General features: G+C 33.5%; 2 protein-coding genes and 1 long non-coding RNA gene across 3 annotated transcripts in view; all 3 read left to right on the plus strand.

The window, feature by feature from the left end:
* The first annotated feature begins 95 nt into the window (after window positions 1-95).
* LOC135846814 (constitutive coactivator of peroxisome proliferator-activated receptor gamma-like) lies at window positions 96-9703 on the plus strand. The gene is made up of 9 exons (XM_065366110.1): window positions 96-473; window positions 549-921; window positions 1009-1281; window positions 1351-1576; window positions 1666-2013; window positions 2110-2282; window positions 8498-8704; window positions 8811-8906; window positions 8983-9703. The coding sequence occupies exons 1-9, from the start codon at window positions 382-384 to the stop codon at window positions 9322-9324; spliced, it is 2130 nt and encodes a 709-aa protein (XP_065222182.1). The 5' UTR covers window positions 96-381; the 3' UTR covers window positions 9325-9703.
* Window positions 9704-9835: 132 nt separating this feature from the next.
* Window positions 9836-13666, plus strand: LOC135846823 (constitutive coactivator of peroxisome proliferator-activated receptor gamma-like). The gene is made up of 10 exons (XM_065366122.1): window positions 9836-10300; window positions 10403-10630; window positions 10720-11086; window positions 11177-11455; window positions 11544-11760; window positions 11838-12182; window positions 12457-12635; window positions 12708-12911; window positions 13017-13112; window positions 13201-13666. The coding sequence occupies exons 2-10, from the start codon at window positions 10539-10541 to the stop codon at window positions 13348-13350; spliced, it is 1929 nt and encodes a 642-aa protein (XP_065222194.1). The 5' UTR covers window positions 9836-10300; window positions 10403-10538; the 3' UTR covers window positions 13351-13666.
* Window positions 13667-15817: 2151 nt separating this feature from the next.
* The window catches only part of LOC135846894 (uncharacterized), a 74113-nt gene continuing 68403 nt past the window's right edge, over window positions 15818-21527 (plus strand). The window contains exons 1-3 of the long non-coding RNA XR_010559031.1: window positions 15818-16284; window positions 16582-16742; window positions 20506-20574. This is a non-coding gene — a long non-coding RNA (uncharacterized LOC135846894). The remainder of the gene's footprint in view (window positions 16285-16581; window positions 16743-20505; window positions 20575-21527) is intronic.

Raw genomic sequence — 21527 nt, forward strand, 5'->3', positions numbered from 1 at the left:
ACTTTCTCTGGAGTTCACGTTATTTTTGCGCACCCTGTATGCACGCACCCCATCTGCCGGACAGCTGACAAAATAAGGTCTCAAATCTACATTTTTTCTGGGAAAGCAGAGAAAAGAAAGAAGAAATCGTCTGTCTCTGTTTGGCGTCAGTCATGTGCATTCATATTTCATGTGATCAGCGGTAAAAATCTGAGTTCGTTCGCGTTGTTTTATCTATTCAAAGCTAGTGAAAGACTGATATCTATTCTGTTAGAAAAGTCTTTGTATTCGAGTCAACGTGTTTCCGTTTCGTGCGTTCATTTGATCAGCGTTCTCTTCTACTTTATTGTAATAATCATCACGTAAAGTTAGTTTAAATTGCTTCAGCTCACCTTCAACAACATGGGTGTTCGAGGTTTGCAATCATTCTTGGAACAGAACTGTCCATGCGCTTGTCCAGTCGTAAACGTGGCTACTCTAGCTAAAAAATACAAGTACGTATCATTCACTTTTACTTCTCAAAGTGTACCAAACTTAATTCATGACTCATGTCGTGTTACATCCTTCAGAAACGAGACTGGAAAAGACGCCGTAATCGTAGTGGATACCCAAACGTTGTTTTGGACTTTATGTAAAGGTATGGATTGGATCATCGGATACGAAATACAAGAATACCTTCATCGATTACGTACACTCGTCGAGTCTTTTCAAGAAAGTGGCATCAAGTTGGTTTTCTTCGTAAGCGGCGTAGCAGCTAAAGCATCTAAAAAGAAAAAGTTGTTTAGTCGTAGAGCTGGTAATTTACACGATACGATAGATCTGTGTGTTTTTCTCGAGAAGAAAGGGGTAGCTACGAAGTTCATTCCTGAGAAATACGCTTCGTTACCGCCTTCGGTGGGGTTCTTTACGTCGATGTTATTGAAGCATGTTTTTAATTGCGAAGTAAGAGATATTATTATCATCTTTATAGTCAAATGTAAACGCTAGATATTTTATTCGACTTGTGTTCTGTTTCGCATCACTCTTTAGGTGTACATGACGATTAACGATTACATTCAAGAAATCATCGAATACGTGCATAAAAACGATTGTATGGCGATTTTCACCCAAGACTCGGATTTCATCGTGAGCGATATCAACGACTGCTTGGTATTATCGGCGAGAAACTTTGACCAAGAGAAAATGACAACGATCCTGTACGATCGCCAGGCATTGGCTATGATTTTAGAAATCGCAATCGAACAGTTACCTATAGTGGCGATTTTGGCTGGATGCGATTGTATTGATTACGAAGTCTTGAAGGTACGATACACGTTACTTCGTATATATTTTTAAAATATCCATCTCACGATGACTCCTTTTTTATTGCAGGATTTCCATCGATCGTTATGCGGTGTGCATCCGTCATGGTATTGGTATAAACTCTCGTACAAAGAAGTGATGACTGCGATAGGTCGATACATAAATACGTTATCAGATCTTCCTATAGACAAAGTATTGGAATCGATTTGCGTCAAAGTGGCCGGAAATACATCCTTAGACTCGGTGAAATCCGCCTACTATGGTTATCAACTGCAGAAGAAACCCGATAACGCTGGTAATATTATTCTCGTCTCTCGATAGGTATTGGAGTAACCCTTTGACTATATTACTGATTATATAATATCGTGCGTCGATGATTCGCAGATGAGATCAAGAAAACGTCGACTAAATGGTCGGAAATATTGGGCGTAGCTCTAAATCGACATAAAAATATGATCGCACCTGCTTGTATCTGGACGATTTTAACCGATCAGTTTTTCGAGCTAAGCGTTGCGTTCGAAGATCTGAGGAAAGTCTCCACAAATAGAAATCAGCCGTCTCATTCTCAGTTCATATCGAGTGCTGCGATTACACGAGTGTTGAGGCAGCGATTATATGGAATTTTGATGAACGAATCCGAGCACAGTGTCGATGTAGGAGTTGAGGAATGGTGCGCTGAAAATGTTTACAGTTATCGACAGCCGATTATTGTTAAACCGATAGCATCTAAAGGTAATGAGATTATGCTTTCGTTTGGTACCTATACCTACGTGCAATATTGTGTTGAAATATTGTGGAGTTGATAATTTTGTGGTGTTGATGTTTCAGTTCAATATCCAGGATTACTTCAATTGTGGAGTAATGAGAAGAGCGACGAACTCGGCGAAACTAAATGGAAATTGTTTTTATCGATTATTTCGCCGAGTATTACGTCGATCGATGATTGGTGTTCGTTAAGTCCAGATTTAATTGGTATTGCAGCTGCTCTGTTCTATCTGATTGTAAGTATCGCTGATCGAGTCGGAATTATGTCTATCTAATTGTATGGTATATCAATATGTAGGTGATCTGCAGTCCAACTGGCGAAAAATGTCAAATTGGATTGCATTTTTGTGACCTTGAAAATTCAATTTGCTTTTGGTGTCTAAATATGGGTCCAAAATGACAGAAAATGTGGAAATTTAGCATAATTTGTCAAAACTTGCTGGGATTGTCGTGAAAACATGTTAAAAATGACTGAAAAAAAAAACGATGAAAAAACAACTTAAAAATGATTAAAATTTACAAAAAATCGACAAAATTTGAACGAATAGTTGGATCGTGTTTAAAACGCTATTTTAAAAAGAAACGTAAAAAACTCATCAAAATGGGCTGAAATTTTCTGCAAAAACTTGTTTTCAACATTTTGAAGAATTTTATTTTTTTGGTCATTTCTGAAGAATTTGAATTTCAAAATTGATTAACGATTTTTGTGATTTTTGATAAAGTGTAATTCGACTAATCAAAGTGAGCTAAAATTTCGTCAGAAAATCAAATATTTTAACAAAATTATTTTTTTGACCATTTTGAAAAATTTTCAACTCCAAAATTGGGTCTATGAATTTTGAAATTTTTGAAAAGTTCTAATGTTACCTATCAAAATGGGCTAAAATTTCGTCGGAAAATCGAAAATTTGCACAGATTTTTTGCTGGTCATTTTTTGGAACTCCAAACTTGGGTCATGATTTTTGAAATTTTGAAAAATTGTAATACATTTTTTACGACCTATAAAAATGGGTTGAAATTTCTGGAAAAATTCAAATATTTTCGCAAAAATATTTTTTTGGGCATTTTGAAGAATTTTAACGCCTTAAAATTGGGTAATGATTTTTGAAATTTATGAAAAGTAGTCACGTGACCTATCAAAATGAGCTAAAATTTCGTCAGAAAATCGAAAATTTGCACAGATTTTTTTGTCAGGTGATTTTTGAAACTCCAAACTTGCGTCATGGTTTTTGAAATTTTGAAAAATTGTAACACGACCTTGAATATTTCCGCAAAAATGTTTTTTTTTGGGGCATTTTGAAGAATTTTAAGCTCCAAAATTGGGTCTATGATTTTTTAAATTTTTGAAAAGTTGTTACGCGACCCTATAAAAATGAGTTGAGATTTCGGAAAAAATTCAAATATTTTCGCAGAAATGTTTTTTTGGGCATTTTGAAGAATTTCAACTACCAAAATTGGATAATGATTTTTGAAAAGTTGTAACACGACCTTTCGAAATGGGTTGAAATTTTGGGAAAAATTCAAATATTTCCGCAAAAATGTTTTTTTGGGCATTTGAAGAATTTTAAACCTCGAAATTGAAACATGATTTTTGGAATTTTTGAAGAAGTGTAATGAAATTCATCAAAATGGGCTAAAATTTCGTCAGAAAATCGAAAATTTGCACAGATTTTTTCGTTGGTCATTTTTGAAGAATTTTAAACTCCAAACTTGGTTCATGATTTTTGAAATTTTTAAGTTGTAACGCGATCTATCAATAGGTTGAAATTTCGAGAAAAATTCAAAGAATTCCGCAAAAATGTTTTTTGGACATTTTGAAGAATTGTAACCGTTTAAAATTGGGTAATGATTTTTGAAATTTTTGAAAAGTTGTAATGTGACCTGTCAAAATGGGCTAAAATTTCGTTAGAAAGTCGAAAATTTGCATAGATTTTATTTTCGTTGGTCATTTTTGAAGAATTTTGAGCCTCAAAGAGACTCTTAATTTTTGGGATTTTCGAAGCAGTGAAATGAAATTTATCAAAATAGGCTGAAATTTCGTTTTGAATCACGAAATTGGGTCATGATTTTTGAAATTTCGATCAGATGTAATGCAACCTATCAAAATGGGTCAAAAATTAAAATTTCAGGAAAAATCAGATATTTCTGCGAAAATGTTTCGTTGGGCATTTTAAGGAATTTTTAACTCCAAAATTGAGTCATAATTTTTGTGATTCTTTTAAAAAAGTATGCAACCTATCAAAATGGGTTGAAATTTCGGGTGAAAAAAACGAAAATTTGCTCTATTTTTTTGGGTCATTTTTGAAGAATTTTAAAACCCAAAATTGAGTTATAATTTTTGAGATTTTTGGAAAAGTGTAGTGGGACTTATCAAAATGGGTTGAAATTTCGGAAAAAATTCTAATATTTCCGCTAAAATGTTTTTTTGAGAATTTAAAAAAATTTTGAGCCTCAAAATTGAGTAATGATTTTGGGGATTTTCGATGTAGCGTAATGCAAGTTATCAAAATGGGCTAAAATTTCGTGAAAAAATCATATATTTTTACAAATTTTTTTTTGATTTTTGAAGAATTTTGAACCTTAAAATTGGTCATTGGGTCATGGTTTTTGGGATTTTTTTGTAATAGTGCTTTGAGATTTCTTAAAATGACCTAAAACTTCGGGAAAAAATCCCATATTTTTATGAAATTGTATGTTTTTTGTTTTTTTTTTTCATTTTTGAAGAATTTTGAACCTCAAAATTGGGTCATGGTTTCGGGATTTTTGAAGAAGTGTAACGAGATTTTTATTAAAATGGGCTGAAATTTTGCGATAAAATCAAAAATTCAAACAATTTTTTTTGGACATTCTTGAAGAATTTTGAGCATTTAAATTGAGTCCTGATTTTTGGGATTTTCGAAGTATATAGCGTAATGCTATTTTTTTTATCAAAATAGGCTAAAATTTTGCCAAAAAAATCAAATATTTCCGCGAAAATGTTTTTTGAGCATTTTGAAGAATTTTGAGCCTCAAAATTGAGTCAATATTTTTGGGGATTTTTGATGTAGTGTAATGCAAGTTATCAAAATTGGCTAAAATTTTGTGAAAAAAAATCACATATTTTTACCAAAATATATTTTTTTTTGATTTTTTGAAGAATTTTGAACCCCAAAATTTGGTCATTGGGTCATAGTTTTGTGAGAAAATCACATAATATTACGAAATTTTCTGGTTTTGTTTTATTTTTGAAGAATTTTGAACCTCAAAATTGGGTCATGGTTTTGGGATTTTTAAAAAAGTGTAGGTAATGAAATTTTTTCAAAATGGGCTAAAATTTTGCGAAAAAAATCAAAAATTTAAACAAATTTTTTGGAACATTTTTGAAGAATTTTGAGTATTTAAATTGAGTTTTGATTTTTGGGTGTTTTTTGAGCATTTTGAAGAATTTTGAGCCTTAAATTTGAGTCATGATTTTTGGGATTTTTGATAAAGTATGTGACCCATCGAAATGGGCTAAAATTTTGCGAGATAATCAAATATTTCGACGAAATTTTTTTTGGACTTTTTAAAAAGAATTTTGAACCTTAAAATTGGGTTATGGTTTTGGGATTTTTGAAAAATTGTAATGAGATTTTATCAAAATGAGCTAAAAATTTTCAGAAAAAATCAGAAATTCAAACAAATTTTTTGGGACATTTTTGAAGAATTTTGAGCATTTAAATTGAGTCCTGATTTTTGAGATTTTCGAAAGTAGTGTAATGCTATTTTTTTTATCAAAATAGGCTAAAATTTTGCCAAAAAATCAAATATTTCCGCGAAAATGTTTTTTTGAGCATTTTGAAGAATTTTGAGTCTTGAAATTGAATCATGATTTTTTGGATTTTTGATAAAGTGTAAGTAATGTGATCCATCAAAGTGGGCTAAAAATAATTCAGAAAATCAAATATTTCGACGAAAATTTTTTTGGACTTTTTTTTTGAAGAATTTTGAACTTTAAAATTGGGTCGTAATTTTTGCGATTTTTGAAAAAGTGTAATGCGACTTATTAAAAGAGGCTTAAATTTCGCGAGAAAATTGAATATTTTGACCAACATTATTTTTGGGTGTGATTTATCGGCACGACAGAAAAAGGCGTTTTCACGACGAGAAAAGGGCATTTTAACGACAAAAAAGGACATTGCACGGGAAAATAATCATTTCACGACGAAAAAAGTTTTCAAACGACGATAAATGAATTTGAACGACGATGTAAGATATTGCGCGACAGAATAATTTATTGCACGTCTATATAATATATTCAACGACGAAATGTGCACGACAAAAAAATATAGAAATGAACGACAAAAAAAATGCAAGTTTATTGGAAAACGAACGACATGAAAAATTATAAAAGCACGTCACAAAAAATTAAAAATAAAAAGTTCGTCTACTGAACCAGCAGTGCTTTTTTCGATTTCGCTGACCTTCCAGAAGAACGAAGTATGAAGAAGTGTTCAGATCAATCAAATAGGGAATTTGTATAGTGTACATGTATCTGGGTAATTCTCTAAAAAAAAAAGGTCAATTTTGATATGGTGCGGGGTAACATTTCTATGAGAACAGTCAATAACCAGTCCTGCCACTTACCAGAAAAAATGTTAGATTGGGAAGCTAGCAAAAATAATTGAAAATTGCTCTAAAATTGGCGCAAAAAGTGTGTGACAGTTTTCAAACCCGTGTGTTCTATGATAATGGGAATATGTCAATTTTTCCCCAAAAAAATGAAGTTCATGACACTTTATAACATTTCTTTTCAAAAACATGGCGTGTGACAACCAAGTCCAAGGACATTTGGGGTAAGGAGGGGCTAAAAATCTCAATACCAAATGTGAAATGTGTGTGGGGGGGTGATCCTTCAATGGACCAGAAAAAAAGAAAAATTCATGCTAAAATCTCTGAGAAATTTGCCATGTATACGAATTTTACCTTTTTTTGAGAATTACCCACCTATATACCTAAATGTACTATCAGTTTTACTGATGGGACGTGACGAGGTGGAAAGTTTCACAAACGTTCTCTTCTCGTAAATTCATGTTTACAAGTTGTTTTTTTTCAAAAAGAGTAAATTTTTCGATTTTTTTTTTTTTGGCGGGGAATAATTTATTTTCCCGGGCAATTACTTTTTAGGCGGGCAATAATTTATTTGGATGTGGATTACATTTATTTCGTCGTTTGTATGAAATCAAATTGTCGTTCGTATTACCTAACTTGTCGTGCTGAACTGTCGTTAAAAATCGTCGTTGAAATAGCCTATTTTGTCGTTCAAATGTCCTGTCGTTTGAATCACTTTTTCTGTCGTGCCGATATATATTTCCCTTATTTTTAGACTCGTTTGAAGAATTTTGAGCCTCAAAGAGAGTCATAAATTTTGGGATTTTCGAAGTAGTGTATTGATATTCATCAAAATAAGCTAAAATCTCGTAAAAAAAATCAAATATTTCCAAAAAAAATGTTTGGGGTATTTTGAAGAATTTTAAACCTCAAAATTGAGTCATAATTTTTGGGATTTTTGATAAAAAGTGTGTAATGTGACCTATCAAAGTGAGTTAAAATTTCGCAAGAAGATTTTTTTTGGACTTTTTTGAAGAATTTTAAGCTTTAAAATTATGTCGTGATTTTTGGGACTTGAATAAGTGAATGTGACCTATCAAAAGAGACTTAAATTTCGTGAGAAAAACAAATATTTCGACGAAAATTATTTTTGAACTCTTTTGAAGAATTTTGAGCCTCGAAGAGAGTCATATTTTTTGGGATTTTCGAAAAAGTGTGATAAAATTTATCAAAACAGTCTAAATTTTCGTAAAAAAATCAAATATTTCCAAAAATTTTTTTTGGGTATTTTGAAGGATTTTAAATCTTAAAATGGAGTCATAATTTTTAGGTTTTTTGGTAATGCAACCCATCAAAGTGAACTAAAATTTCGCACGAAAAATTTTTATGGACTTTTTTAAAGAATTTTGAACCTCAAAATTGGGTTATGATTTTTGGGACTTTTGAAAAAATAAATGCAACTTATCAAAAGAGGCTAAAATTTCGCAAAGATGTGAAAAATTAATTGCACAATTTTTTTTATGCATTTTTGAAGAATTATGAGCCTCAAAATCGAGTCATGAATTGATTTTTGGGATTTTCAAACTACTGTAACGTAATTTATCAAAATGGGCTAAAATTTCACGAGAACATCAAAATATTTCCAAATTTTAAACCTCAAAATTGGGTCATGAATTCATGAAATTTGGAATTTTTGAAAAAGTGCACTACGACCTATCAAAATGGGCTAGAATTTCACGAGGAAGTCAAATATTTCCACGAAATTGTGTTTTTGGACGTTTTGAAGCATTTTGAGCCCCAAAATATTGAACCATGATTTTCAGCATCATTTCTCGTCACTCGTCAATTTAACTGTAGACTAATGCTTTTTTTATGCATGTAGGATCAAAAGTTCATGAATGAAGACGAAGTGAACGCTGTCCTGGCTACGATCGCCACATTCTCGTTGTACAGCAGGGAAGCATTGAACGAGTTGGATTACGGTCTTCATCATTCCAGATGTACGCACATTAGCGTTTGTCTGATCAGAACTTTCACGTTCGTTGTGACAGCGATGGCAGCTTGTGGATATCCAGTGCCTCTTTCCGGCGTAAGTGAATTCCTTTCATTTTCATAAACTATCTACCTATCTATTTTTTTCTCATATCGATCAAGATCAACTTTCAATAAACTCGAGTTTTGTATATTTTTCGCAGGAATTGATTTATTTGAAACTCGAAGCCAAATTGTTTCAAATCAAGTTCAGGCAAATGTTAGAAAAGAAGACCATCGAAGAGTTGTGCGAAAATAACGTGAGTAGATTCGGTCTAAAAATTGAATAAGTACCGTGTTGTTTTCACATACTTATAGCTACCGTTCTTTTTGCAGGATAAATGTATCGAAATATTCAATCGACTGAAGAAGGTTCTAAGTCCACTTTTTCGAAAACCTTCCATCGACGAAGTAGACAATAAAATTTCCGAAAAACCAGCCGATGTAGGAAATAAGCCATTGGAAGAAGAGAAACCAGCTGATGTAGGAAATAAGCCATTGGAGGAAGAAAAACCAGCTGACGACGGAGATAAACAATCGAAAGAAGAGAAACCAGCCGATGATGGAGATAAGCAATCGAAGGAAGAAAACCCAGCTAAACCAGCTGATGATGGAAATGAAAAATCGGAAGAAGACATTCTCTCAGCGAAGTTGGTAGAAATCTTGAATGTATCGTAATACGTAACTCGAAGAGCGATTAAATTCTCTCGCTTCGTGTATTCGGTGATATTCTTACCGCGACTGTTTCTTTTTTATCGTAGTTTTTAATTGTTTTAATCGACGTTTTTTTTATCGGGAAATTTGTTTTGCATTAATTTTAAGGTTTTATGAAGGTTGTTTCTATTTTTTAAGTGTTTATTGCAATTATTTATCATTCTTAGATTGATACCTACTTATTTGCAATTTGAGAGACCTGCTCGAGTGTATTACACTTGACCTGGAAATAATTAATTTTGTTCCTGATGATCGTAATATTCATACTGAATATTCGCCATGAAAGTGTTGATAGTTTGAATAATTCTGTTGATTTGATTATTAAAATGTTCGTTGAAATCTGCATCATTTGTCTATATCGATTGAGATCTACGTAATATGCTAGTCTAGCTTGTCTGTAGATGATTCATGGATGAAAGAGATCAGCTTTAAAGTTTGGAACCACTTTTCTCAACGTAATGAAGTAATGTTTTAGCTTCAGCAACGTATTGGGATAGAAATTCAGCAGCAATTGAATAAAAATACTACATAATAAGGAACAGATATCGGATAGGTTGGTCTAATGCCTTGCTCTCAATCAAAAGGAAATTTAAATCACGATATTTTTCCTCTAATAAATTCAAAGAGGAGAAAAAGCAAAAATAAAGTGTTTTTCAAGATGCTTCTAGTTCATTCATGGTTATACCGCTTACGTTGAAATTCTAAAGGAACCAAAGACGTGAAAATATGCGTTGGATTTCTTGCAAACGAACAGCTACGAAGGGACTTCAAAATCAGGTTCCTGGAATAACTACGACTGTATGTAGTGAACAAGGTAATAAAACTCCGAACCACCCCGCCGTCCTATACGTCGTTTCTTTATCGTCATTGTATCGACGGCGCCAACCGAATAATCTCGTCTGGAACTGGAACTTCGTCTTCAACAGTCAACATTTCGTATGTAGGTATTCAATCAGCAGGAGGGTAGAGTGGTAATTCATTCTTCTTTCTTCATCGTCGGTGCGGTGTGTTTCTCTTCTCTATTTCGTTTACTTTGTTTCAGTTGCTGCGTTAGCGTTATTCTTATCTTACATTCGATACAGATTAGCTCGCTGGAAACTAAACTACTCAGCGATCTTTTAGTTTATTTCTTCGTGTACTGTTCTTCTAATTACGACGTATGTTCGAGTTATTTCGCGATGGGTGTTCGAGGTTTGCAAACGTTCATGGAGAAGTATTGTCCAACAGCTTGTTATCCGGTCTACTTGTCAGATCTAGCTGAAAAATACAAGTATGTTTGATATTTTATTGTTTTCTAGAAGTTCAACCATTAAGGTGTCGATGAACTAGTAACATATAACATGACCGGTATCCTTTTAGAATTGAAACTGGAAACGATGCTGTGATCGTTGTGGACACACAATCGTGTTACTTCACTTGGAGCAAAGGATTAGATTCGATCGTTGGACTCGACGTACAAGAATTATTCCATCGTATACGAAAGTTCGTCACTTCATTCGAGGAAATTGGCGTCAAATTGGTGTTCTTCATCGGTGGCTTGAACGTTGAAAAGAAACGTAAAGAATGGTTGCGTCGTCAGCGAAATAATTTACGCAAGGTGTACGCAGGATTTGATTTCCTCGAAGAAGGAACTGTTACCAAAAATGTACCGGAAGAACACAACAGGCTGCCTCCTGCGGTGGGAGTATTTGTATCGTTGTTTTTGAAACACATTTTGAACTGTGAAGTGAGTTTGGTAAATTTTTACCCAACGATTAAGTTATTTTAGATGGCTTCTGTTGTGTCTGTTCTTATATATTTGTACGTACGTTTACAGGTTTATTGTACGATAAAGGAATGCGACGAAGAGATCGTTGAATACGTCCATAAACACGAATGTATTGGTATCTTCGCCCAAGATTCGGATTTTATTGTCAGTGATATCCGACAATCCATTGTATTAGCTTCGCAGAGATTCGACCAAGGTAGGATGGCAACGATGATGTATGATCGAGAAGAACTAGCCGACATCTTACGTATCAGAACCGAACAGTTGGCTTTATTTGGAATATTACTCGGTACCTATACGAATACGATCGAACAAGAAAATCTAACAGTAAGTACAAAGACAATAAGACCACCAACGAACCGATACCTGTTACAGTAATTTTAAAATAATTTTTTATGGTCTCATTGAATTGCAGAATTTTCATCGTTCGATATGTCCTGTATACTTCTCGACATGGAGAAATATTCCTTACAACATACTGATGCCAGCTGTGGCTAAATACATTCGCGAATTACCCGATAAACCCATCGATGAAATACTAAAACTCATTTGTGTGGAAATATTCGGTGATGAGTCATCATTGAACTCGATCGAGCGTTCCTATTATAGTTACGTGTTTCAAGAAACCTCCGGTAACGTTGAATTTTGATTTGAAATGCTACATCGATGATTAATTTAGATTTTAATTTCGTACTTCTGATTCCTGCAGCGACTGCAAATCCCACGACTAAATGGTCCCAGATATTGCTAGAAGCTGAATATCGACACAGGAATTTTATTGTACCTTCGTTCATCTGGGGTGTTGTAAATGATCAAGTGTTTGAATTGAGTGCAACTTTCGAAGATCTGAGAAGAGCTTCCGGTGATAATGGACCGAATAATCAGGATGTAATTATACCTAGCTCTACGGTTACTCGTTTATTACGTCGAAGAATTTATGGCATTTTGCTGCTCGAGTATAAGCATTTGGATGATGTGGAGGTGACGGAATGGTGCGGTGAAAATATCGACAGTTACAATGAACCAGTGCTAGTCAAACCTGTTGCACCTATTGGTAAGCATTTCGAAGTATTCTTCATTGTTTTAATGTAATAAAATAACTTACGAACTATTTCTGATCGTTCGTTTTCTAATTTCGTTCGAATCGTAGCTGTGATTATACTTGTCGTAACAGGTAGCAATGAGATGAGATATTTTTTCTACTTATTCAGCAAAAAAAAAAAGCGAAATCAGAAACCTATATTTCAACAATAAAGAAATAGATAGATGTAAATTGTTCCTGTGTATGAAATATACGTCGCATAATTCATTTGTTATCATTTTTGCAGTTCCTCATCCGGGATTGCTTCAATTATGGAGCAGTAATGATGACGGTAGACTTAACGAAATGAAATGGAAACTGTTCCTATCGTGTATTTCACCAAATATTACGACTACTGGTGTTGAAAAATGGCGCACGTTGCCCGACGATTTAGTACCTATTTCAGCGACTCTATTTTACCTGCTGGTAAGAATATTGCATTTTAAATTACCCATTTTACGTTGTTTTCTTTCTAAAAATTTGTACGGTTGTGTGTAGGAAGAAAAGTTCATGAATGAAGACGAAATTAACGCTGTGATAGCCACCGTAGCCACTCATTCGTTGTACGACAGGAAAGAATTGAATAATATTATTGGACGTTATCATCCTAGACGTACTCATATGAGTGTAGTTATTACCAGAACTTACAGCATGGTTATCTCGTTGATGGGTGCTTGCGGATACCCGGTACCTATTTCCGATGTAAGTTCTCACTTTCTTTTCTATTCTTCTAATCCTTCTGAAGATTGAATACCTTCATACGAGTATGAAATTTTAGGAAAATTATGACGTATTTTTCGTTCGCAGAAGCTGATTTGTATGAAATTCGAAGCGAAACTTTTTCAAATCAAGTACAAGGAAATGAAACGCAACAAGTCCATCGAAGAGCTTTGCGATAACAACGTAAAGATTACGATTATACCTACCAGTTGTTCGATTTCAATTTTCAACAGATTATTTTCACTCTATAATTTCCTTCATATTGTTACAGGATATGTGTATGAATATATTTAACCAGATGAAAGGAGTTCTTCGACGAGCTATTGGTGATGATTTCGAAAGACAACGCACAAGTCGACGTGGAGTACGATCAGAATGGAGCAATTTAGAAGGTAAATTTGTTAGAATGAGAGCATCGTGAATGGATAAAAGAAGCTAATAACTTTCTGCTGTACTGTTCTTGTATCGTGATTCGCCTTATTTTATCGTATTTTCTACGTTTTTAATCAACTTTTACTTTTATTGGATAAGTAAGTTTTAACCAGTGATTTTACATTTCTTACCATATTATTTTTTCGTTGACAACGTTCCTTGTGGAACAAATGATTGTTTAGTTATAAGTTTTTTTTTCGTAGTGGTTATTTTTTGCCATGTAGGAAAATTTTAACCAGATTTTTGTTTTTAATATTTGGACAGAAATGATTTATTGTACGCATTAAAGGTTGATATGCATACAATTTGATGTTGAAATATTGTTAGAATTTCTCATCGTTTCAGAATAAGTACCTTATCTGTTGAATTCTGAAAACTTGCTCAAGAACCAAGATGAAGGTAGGTGAATAGGATTATTATTTTATCATTGCTTTATCTCGTGTTGGTTACTTATGAAACTTTTTTTCAATGGCGGACTTGATCGATTGAAGTAATGGAAAAGATTCAAAGTGTTTTTTTGACCATCCGCAGGTATAAATTTATCATTACTTGGTGAGATGTGTAGATTAGCCTTGGATTTTCGATTACCTGTAGCTAATATTTATTGATCATGTTCTAAGCTAACGTTTTATTTTCAGCAAATGCGTAAAGATTTACGTTCTCGAATGTATTGCCTTAGTATTTTACCTATCTCAGTTCTTACGATGATTTCTATGAATCCTTCTGTGAGAAAATTATCAGTGCATTTGTACGATTTACTAATCAGTAATCAGTAAATGAATAAAATTATGAATGTACCTATATTATAAACGTTTCAGATGAAGTGAAGACAATAATGTAGGAAGAAGTTTCCATAGCTGAGTCTGATATCTATGAAAGTTCACCTATTCCGCCTGCTGATGTACATTGATTTGGAATTATGGATTCTTCGGTAAGCTGTAATTTTCACTTGGTATGTGGACGAAGCCGAAAGCTGGATTATACGTTTCATTCGAATGCAATTTTCAAATGGATTAATTTCGGTAAGTGTAATGTGTAAATTCAAATACTGAAATTGACTACCGATAGTGAGTTGTACATACATGAAGTTATTTTGGATTCGGAATTTAGGATGAGATGATACTGCTGTTCTTTTCACACTCCAGATACATTTTTTTCTAATCAATTCAATTTCTCATTGAAAACGTTCGGCAATCTGACGTACTTATGTCTTTTTTCGAGAACGAAATATTCTGAATTTTGCTCTACGATCTTACGAAAGTTGTATTCGTATTGTAACCTATTGTAACTTCGAAAAAGAATTAATCAGATATTTAGAACTAGAGGTGTAGATTTGGAAATTTGGAACGTTGAAAGTTGGAACGTTTTGGTTTTGAATTCTTTATACTCATTTTCATGATTAGTTTGACTATTTGACTATTTTGAAATTTCCTTCTGAAACAATAATTAATTATACTGTAAGATTGATAATGAAATTATATGAGATAAATGAAAACGAAACAAATAAAATAAATTCTTTTGAATTCTTCGCCTGAAAATAACCGGAAAATAATTTTTCAGTTTTCAGTTACTACTAGCGCTCCATCACAAGAAACGGAAATCTCACCAACTAGAGAAAATATTGCGAACAGCCAATCAGAAATGAGTTCTGGTTCACTGTGTGTGTGTGCGCGCGTGTGTGTGTTTCTGCCTTCTGAGTTCTGGTTCTGGCGGTTCTGGTGTTTCTCACATCGACCTTTTATTCTCCTAAAAGGTCGATGGTTTCTCACCAAAAAAACTGCCATTTTGTTTTTGATGAGAATTTCGGTGAATTTGGCGGTTGGCGTCGGTTTGTCTGTTAGAAAATATGTATTGGTGTTTTACAAATGATATTGCGGCGTAATTTGTTTTACATATTTAACGTGAGTTCATCTTTCTAAACTAATTATTATGTTCGTATTAATTCAATCAATTGCTACGGTACCGTCTTTTCTTCAAATGAGTGCTACTCACATTTGCAATTCTCTCTTGAGCATTTTGTGTTCACTAATTCGTATTATAATCGTACGTATGACTATTATTCGTACTCGAGATGTAATATTGTATTACGTTACTTGAATTGTTTTGTTATTCTGTGTAGTACTTAGGTACGTATTTCATAATAATTCAATTTCGATATCGATAGCTAAGGACTTGAATGTCCAATGTACCTCTTCGTGCGAAAGCTGTGCTTTTGTGAATTAGTGGTAATAATATTGTGACGAATTGACGAGCTGATTTTTCTTTTCGATTTCAGTGATCCTGTGCTTAGTTACGTACTTACGTGTAGTAAGGTTTGATACTCGAGGTAAATCATGCGAATTACGAACAATGCTTGTAAGCGTCATAGGAATAGGACAGCTAAACAGCTATTTACCTAGTACCTACGATTCAAAGGCGGCCGGCATTGGCAGTGCGACGTATGAGTAAGGTTCTTTCAATCTTTATTTTCTTTCTTGGTTTCCCATTTGTTTATGTATCATGAAATTGAAACCGGTGAAGCGGTGATTTGTTCGGTTGGGTGGTGCAGGAGCGGCGTGGCAGCCGCTTGAATCTACGTCCTTTGTTTTGTTATCTTTTGCCATCTATTACGTCATGCGTCATCCTTATGATGAGTAAAATCATGTAAAAATAGCTCTAGTCCATTTATTGTAATTTTGTATTATTATCAAAAATTCTTTCAGCGAATGGGTATTCGGTAGTGAGTGTTTTCTCAATATTTTCGATATTTGATTGTACTTGTATCGTAATGAAGAAATGGTTCGTTTCACTTTCAGGTGAATCTTGTCAAATCATGGCGAAGTATGCAAATTATTGTCGTCGAATTTCACGAATGAATTATGTTTTTCGTTACCTACTGACCTTCGTTTTCGAATTGTGCTTACCTAATACCTAATACTATAATGTGAGTATTCTGTACCATAATAAGTATTACCTTTGAGACTCGCTCGTGTATCTACTTAGAGTTAGCTTTAGCTTGAGTTTAGTAATATAATGTACTTTTAATGAAATCGGTTGCATAAATTTTCTACGGTAAATCTAGCTTAGACTACGTAGATGAAGGTGAAATCATGTAACATTTTGTATAATTTTGAGTTTTTGCGGTAGATAAATACGTTATAGTTGAGAAATATTTCTCATTACAATACTTACCTATTTATTGCTGTTCTTGTTCAACTAACATACGTATTCCGATTTTCAGACCACACCGACGAATGCTGATCACTCGATCAGTTTGGCTTACTTACTCATTTCAATTATTGATGCAGCTTTTGATCATGGACATCAGCAAATACTGATCAGTTTTAAAGGACTTCGCTCATTTTTGATTATTGATTGAAGATGCAGCATTTTTCAAGTATGGTGAGTTTCTTTTGGTTGAAATTTACACATAATGTATAGTCGTATTCGTGTATTGTTTTTTTTTTTTTTGATATACGATGTAACATTGTCAGGGCTCGTATGTACCTATAACTACCTCTACTCGATTACTTTTTCAACAATTTGATTACTCAAGTTACTTTTTTCTACAAATTTTCCGAAGTTTTATTTTTTGTTTTGTGGTGGGGGGGGATGTTGATAATGTAATTTACGAAGTAAGGTACGCATTTATTTGTTAATACTTTTTCCGCCATCCTTACACTACCTCTTTAGTGTTACAGTTGCCTTTTACTAAAATCTTTTTAACATTGTCGAGTGGTCTTGTTTTTTGTTGAAAATAGTCACTTTTTCGCCAAGAAAATGTTGATTATGTTCCAAAAGTTACCCAAAAGTCTTGCTTTTCTGTATCTGAAAACTGGGTAAAAATTTCGTTTTTTCGGCGAAAATTCCACTAAGTACGTATCATTTTTTTTTTTTGCCGAATTAATACCCAAAAATTGATGTTTATTGCTGAAACTGTCGAAGTTTTGCTTTTCGTCAAAAACTGACAAAAGTGATCGCTTTTGTAGCATCACTAAAAATCTCGCTCTTTTTCCGAAAGTCGTTCAACAGTCTCGTTTTATCGTCAGAAATCGCCAACAATTACAAGAAAGCGTTTTTTACCAAATAGTTGCGAAAAATTACCTAGAAATCTGGTTGTTGTTTTTTGCAAAGAATTTCCTTGAAGTGTATCTATATTCTATTTGGTACCTTCAAGGGAACCTCTCGAAGTGTCCGCCTCCGATTTGAACGGGACCGCGATTTTTGAAAAGAGCATGTTCTAAAACCCCCAAATCCAATTTTTCAGCTGCCCAAGTTTATTTTTCGATTTTTGGCGAATTTTTGAAGATCCAAAATTTACTATTTTGGTGATTTTTGCTTTTTTAAAAAAAAAGTACGTACTTGATCAATAAAAATGTTCAAAATAAGTCCTTAAACTGATATTAACCCCTCCAAATCCTAGTTTCGCCATTTCCAGCCATTCTGAAGCCTCCGGTGCGATTTTTCAATTTCTCCAGAATTTTGAATTTGCTCCAGAAGGCATGAATATGAAGTTGGGCAGCTAAAAATCGAGTTGTGTGTTATACTCAACCTGTTTAACGAATTTATTCATATTTGAGCCGATTCTGGAGCGGACACCTCAAGAATGGTTTTTTGGCCAGTTTTTTTTCAAAATAAAAATATTCAAAAATCAAAAATTTCCCGTTTGCGAAAATTTTTTTGAAATTTGCGTGAATCGATGTATTTTGAACACAACAAACCCCTTGAGGCCGAGTTCCGCCATTTCCAGCCATTCTGGAGCCTCCAGTGCGATTTTTCAATTTCTCCAGAATTTTGAATTTGCTCCAGAAGGCGTGAATATGCAATTGGGCAGCTAAAAATCGAGTTGTGTGTTATACTCGACCTGTTTAACGAATTTATTCATATTTGAGCCGATTCTGGAGCGGACACCTCAAAAGTGGTTTTTTGACCAGCTTTTTTTCAAGATAAAAATATTCAAAAATCAAAAATTTCTCGTTTGTGAGAAAATTTTTGAAATTTGCGCAAATTTCTGTATTTTGTCATTACTTAACCACACGAGAGCGAATTTCGCCATTTCCAGCCTTTCTTGGGCCTCCCTTTAATTTTTGGATATTTTTATTATGAAAAAAGCTGGTCAAAAAACCACTCTTGATGTGTCCGCTCCAGAATCGGCTCAAATGTGGATAAATTCGTTAAACAGGTCGAGTATACAGGGTGTCTAACACACCTATTTGTCCTATTTATCCTACAAAAGTCTTTTTTTTGCTCATGACACCTTTTTGTCCTTTTAGTGTTCTTTTTTTCAACAATTTTATCCAAAAGTCCTTTTTTTCCAAAATGACTTTTTCAAATTTTCAGTTTTTCCCCTTTTTCCCGGAATTTTGAACTTGTAGAAAAGGGCTAATTTGTTGACTTTTTTAGAACTTGAATAACACATTTTTGTGAGCTTCTGCCCTCGCTCCGCTCGGGCTATTTGCTCTTCTTTTTCGCATTAAGTGACTTATTGTTTAATTCAAGAAATGTTCAAAGTTTGAATTAGAAAAATAAACTCATCCTTCCTTACAGATTTTTTTTTACTTCTCAGCAAAACATGAAATTTTGAAAACATTTAGCCTTGCTTCACTCGGGTTTGTTTACTTTTCTTTTTCAAGTTTGAATTTTTTCTTTTCTTTTTTTTGAATTGGGATGTTGAATCATCATTTAAATTATAAAATTTTGTATCAAAATATAGGTAGCTTATTGCACAAAAAAAACATCGTTTTTATATCTCTCAAAATATTGAATTTCTAAAGCTTTTGCCCTCGCTTCGCTCGGGCCCGTTAGCTTTTCTTTTTTCATTTTCAATTTTACAAAAAAAAAATCATTATTCGAATTTTAAAATTTTGAAGCAAAATAATATACTCGTACTTAGTAACTCATCACACAAGACAACATAATTTTTTATATCTCCCATACCTTCCAATTTTTGAGAGCTTTCGCACTCGCTTCGCCAGGGCCAGTTTGTTTCTCTTTTCCTTAATTCATAATAAATTCCGAACTTGAAGGAGAAATCTCGCCCACTCCCTCCCCCTCTTAAAAAATCCCCAAATGTTCAAAAATGTCCTGTTGAAAGTCCTGCTAAAATTCCTTTGGTTAAAAACTTGAATAAAAATTTTGAACCTTCTACTTTGAAAAAAATAAGTGCTCGAAAAATGATCTACTAAAAGTCCTACTAAAAGTCCTTTTTAAGTCCTTTTTTTTCATTTTAAAATTTTGTTAGACACCCTGGTATAATACACAACTCGATTTGTAGCTGCCCAACTTCATGTTCACGCCTTCTGGAGCAAATTCAAAATTTTGGAGAAATTGAAAAATCGCACTGGAGGCTCCAAAATGGCTGGAAATGGCGGAACTCGGCCTCAAGGGGTTTGTTGTGTTCGAAATACAGCGATTCGCGCAAATTTCGAAAATTTTTTTGCAAACGGGAAATTTTTGATTTTCAAATATTTTTTTTTTGAAACAAAGCTGGTCAAAAAACCACTCTTGAGGTGTCCGCTCCAGAATCGGCTCAAATGTGGATAAATTCGTTAAACAGGTCCAGTACTCCAGTATAACATACAACTCGATTTTTAGCTGCCCAACTTCATATTCACGCCTTCTGGAGCAAATTCAAAATTCTGGAGAAATTGAAAAATCGCGCTGGAGGCTCCAGAATGGCTGGAAATGGTGAAATGTGGATTTGGGTAATTAATATCAGTTTTGGGATTTATTTTGACCATTTTTATTGATCAAGTACGCACTTTTTTTTTAAAAAAAGCATAAATCACCAAAATAGTAAATTTTGGATCTTCAAAAATTCGCCAAAAATCGAAAAATGAACTTGGGCAGCTGAAAATTTGGATTTGAATAATTTTCAGAATACTTAGTCTTGCGTTTTAGTTACTAAAGTGTCGAAAATTCTCGTTTTTTTTTGTTTTGTTTTTTTTTAATAATTGATTTTAATTCTCGCTTTTTGTCAAACATTTTCTAAATTGTACTTTTTGTTGAAAATTCGAAGAAGTTGCTATTTGTTTCAACTCTTTGTTCGGCCTTTACTTATTCAAGTTTTTTTTTTCGATTTGAAAATTGAGTGTAAGCATTGAAGTCTTGCATTGTTTGAAAACTTACTTCGACGATGTACTATAAGTTTCGTTTCAATTTTCAGGTCGTACCAGTGATTGACGATCAGTTCAAGGATTTGATGATTGATGCTCTGATGCAGTTTCTTGTTATGGTGAGTCTTTGTTCAAATTTACGCATGTCGTGTACTCGTATGTATTTTTTATATTTTTCTGTGTGATATATTCGGTGCAATATTGTTTGAACACTTGGTTCGACGATGGTATTTCTCGTATGGATTTCCTATCACCCATATTCGTGTAATTTTATTTATTTCGCGTGTTTTCGTATCTATTTGTCGTATTTTTCGTAGCATTCATGTAAAAACTCGTAACATCTGTGTGAGGTGAACATAGGAGAATGATTTTTTTTACGCCCTTGAAACTTGGGAAGGGCGGAGGTCGTGTGCTCCTTTTTTTTAAAATATAAAAATTTTCTGAATTAACTTTTTAGCTAAAACATCTAAGAGAATACGCGAATAGTATGTGGGTTACGAAGAACCCAACCGGGAGTGGAATGAGAGGGGAAAGTAGTGTAAATGCCGCTGAAAATTCTGTAAAAATTAGCTTTTTTGTCATTTTTGCACGTTCATTGCATTGACTTCTTCGACCCTAGTACCGAAACTTTCTTTCTTTTTTTTCATCGTGGAAAAGAAAGGAAAACTAAAAAACTCATGTTCAAATTAAATATTGATTTTTCATTTTAAATTTTTGCTTTCAAATTTTTGAATTGATCTTGAAATTTGGAAAAAATCTTATCGACAAATTTTTGATTTATATTTATTCCAGTGTAGAGTAAAACATAAATAGCCAGCTCAACATTGCTACAAAAGTACAAAAATATCAAGTTGAACACAAATATTTTGAGCACACCGGAACATTTGAAACAACATTTCCAAAAAAGAAACAAAACCTCATTCCGTTTATTGCTTTTTTTTTATAGTACCTATCGCGTTTACGAAGAACCCGTCGCCAAGTCGGCGACCTAGCTTGTTTTTGAATATACATGTGGTTTTTTTCTTGAAAATTTGTCCGCTTCCTCTAGCTGTTTATAGCGTCGATAACAAGT

The sequence above is a fragment of the Planococcus citri genome, chromosome 1, assembly GCF_950023065.1.
Source record: "Planococcus citri chromosome 1, ihPlaCitr1.1, whole genome shotgun sequence".
Classification (NCBI taxonomy): domain Eukaryota; kingdom Metazoa; phylum Arthropoda; class Insecta; order Hemiptera; family Pseudococcidae; genus Planococcus; species Planococcus citri.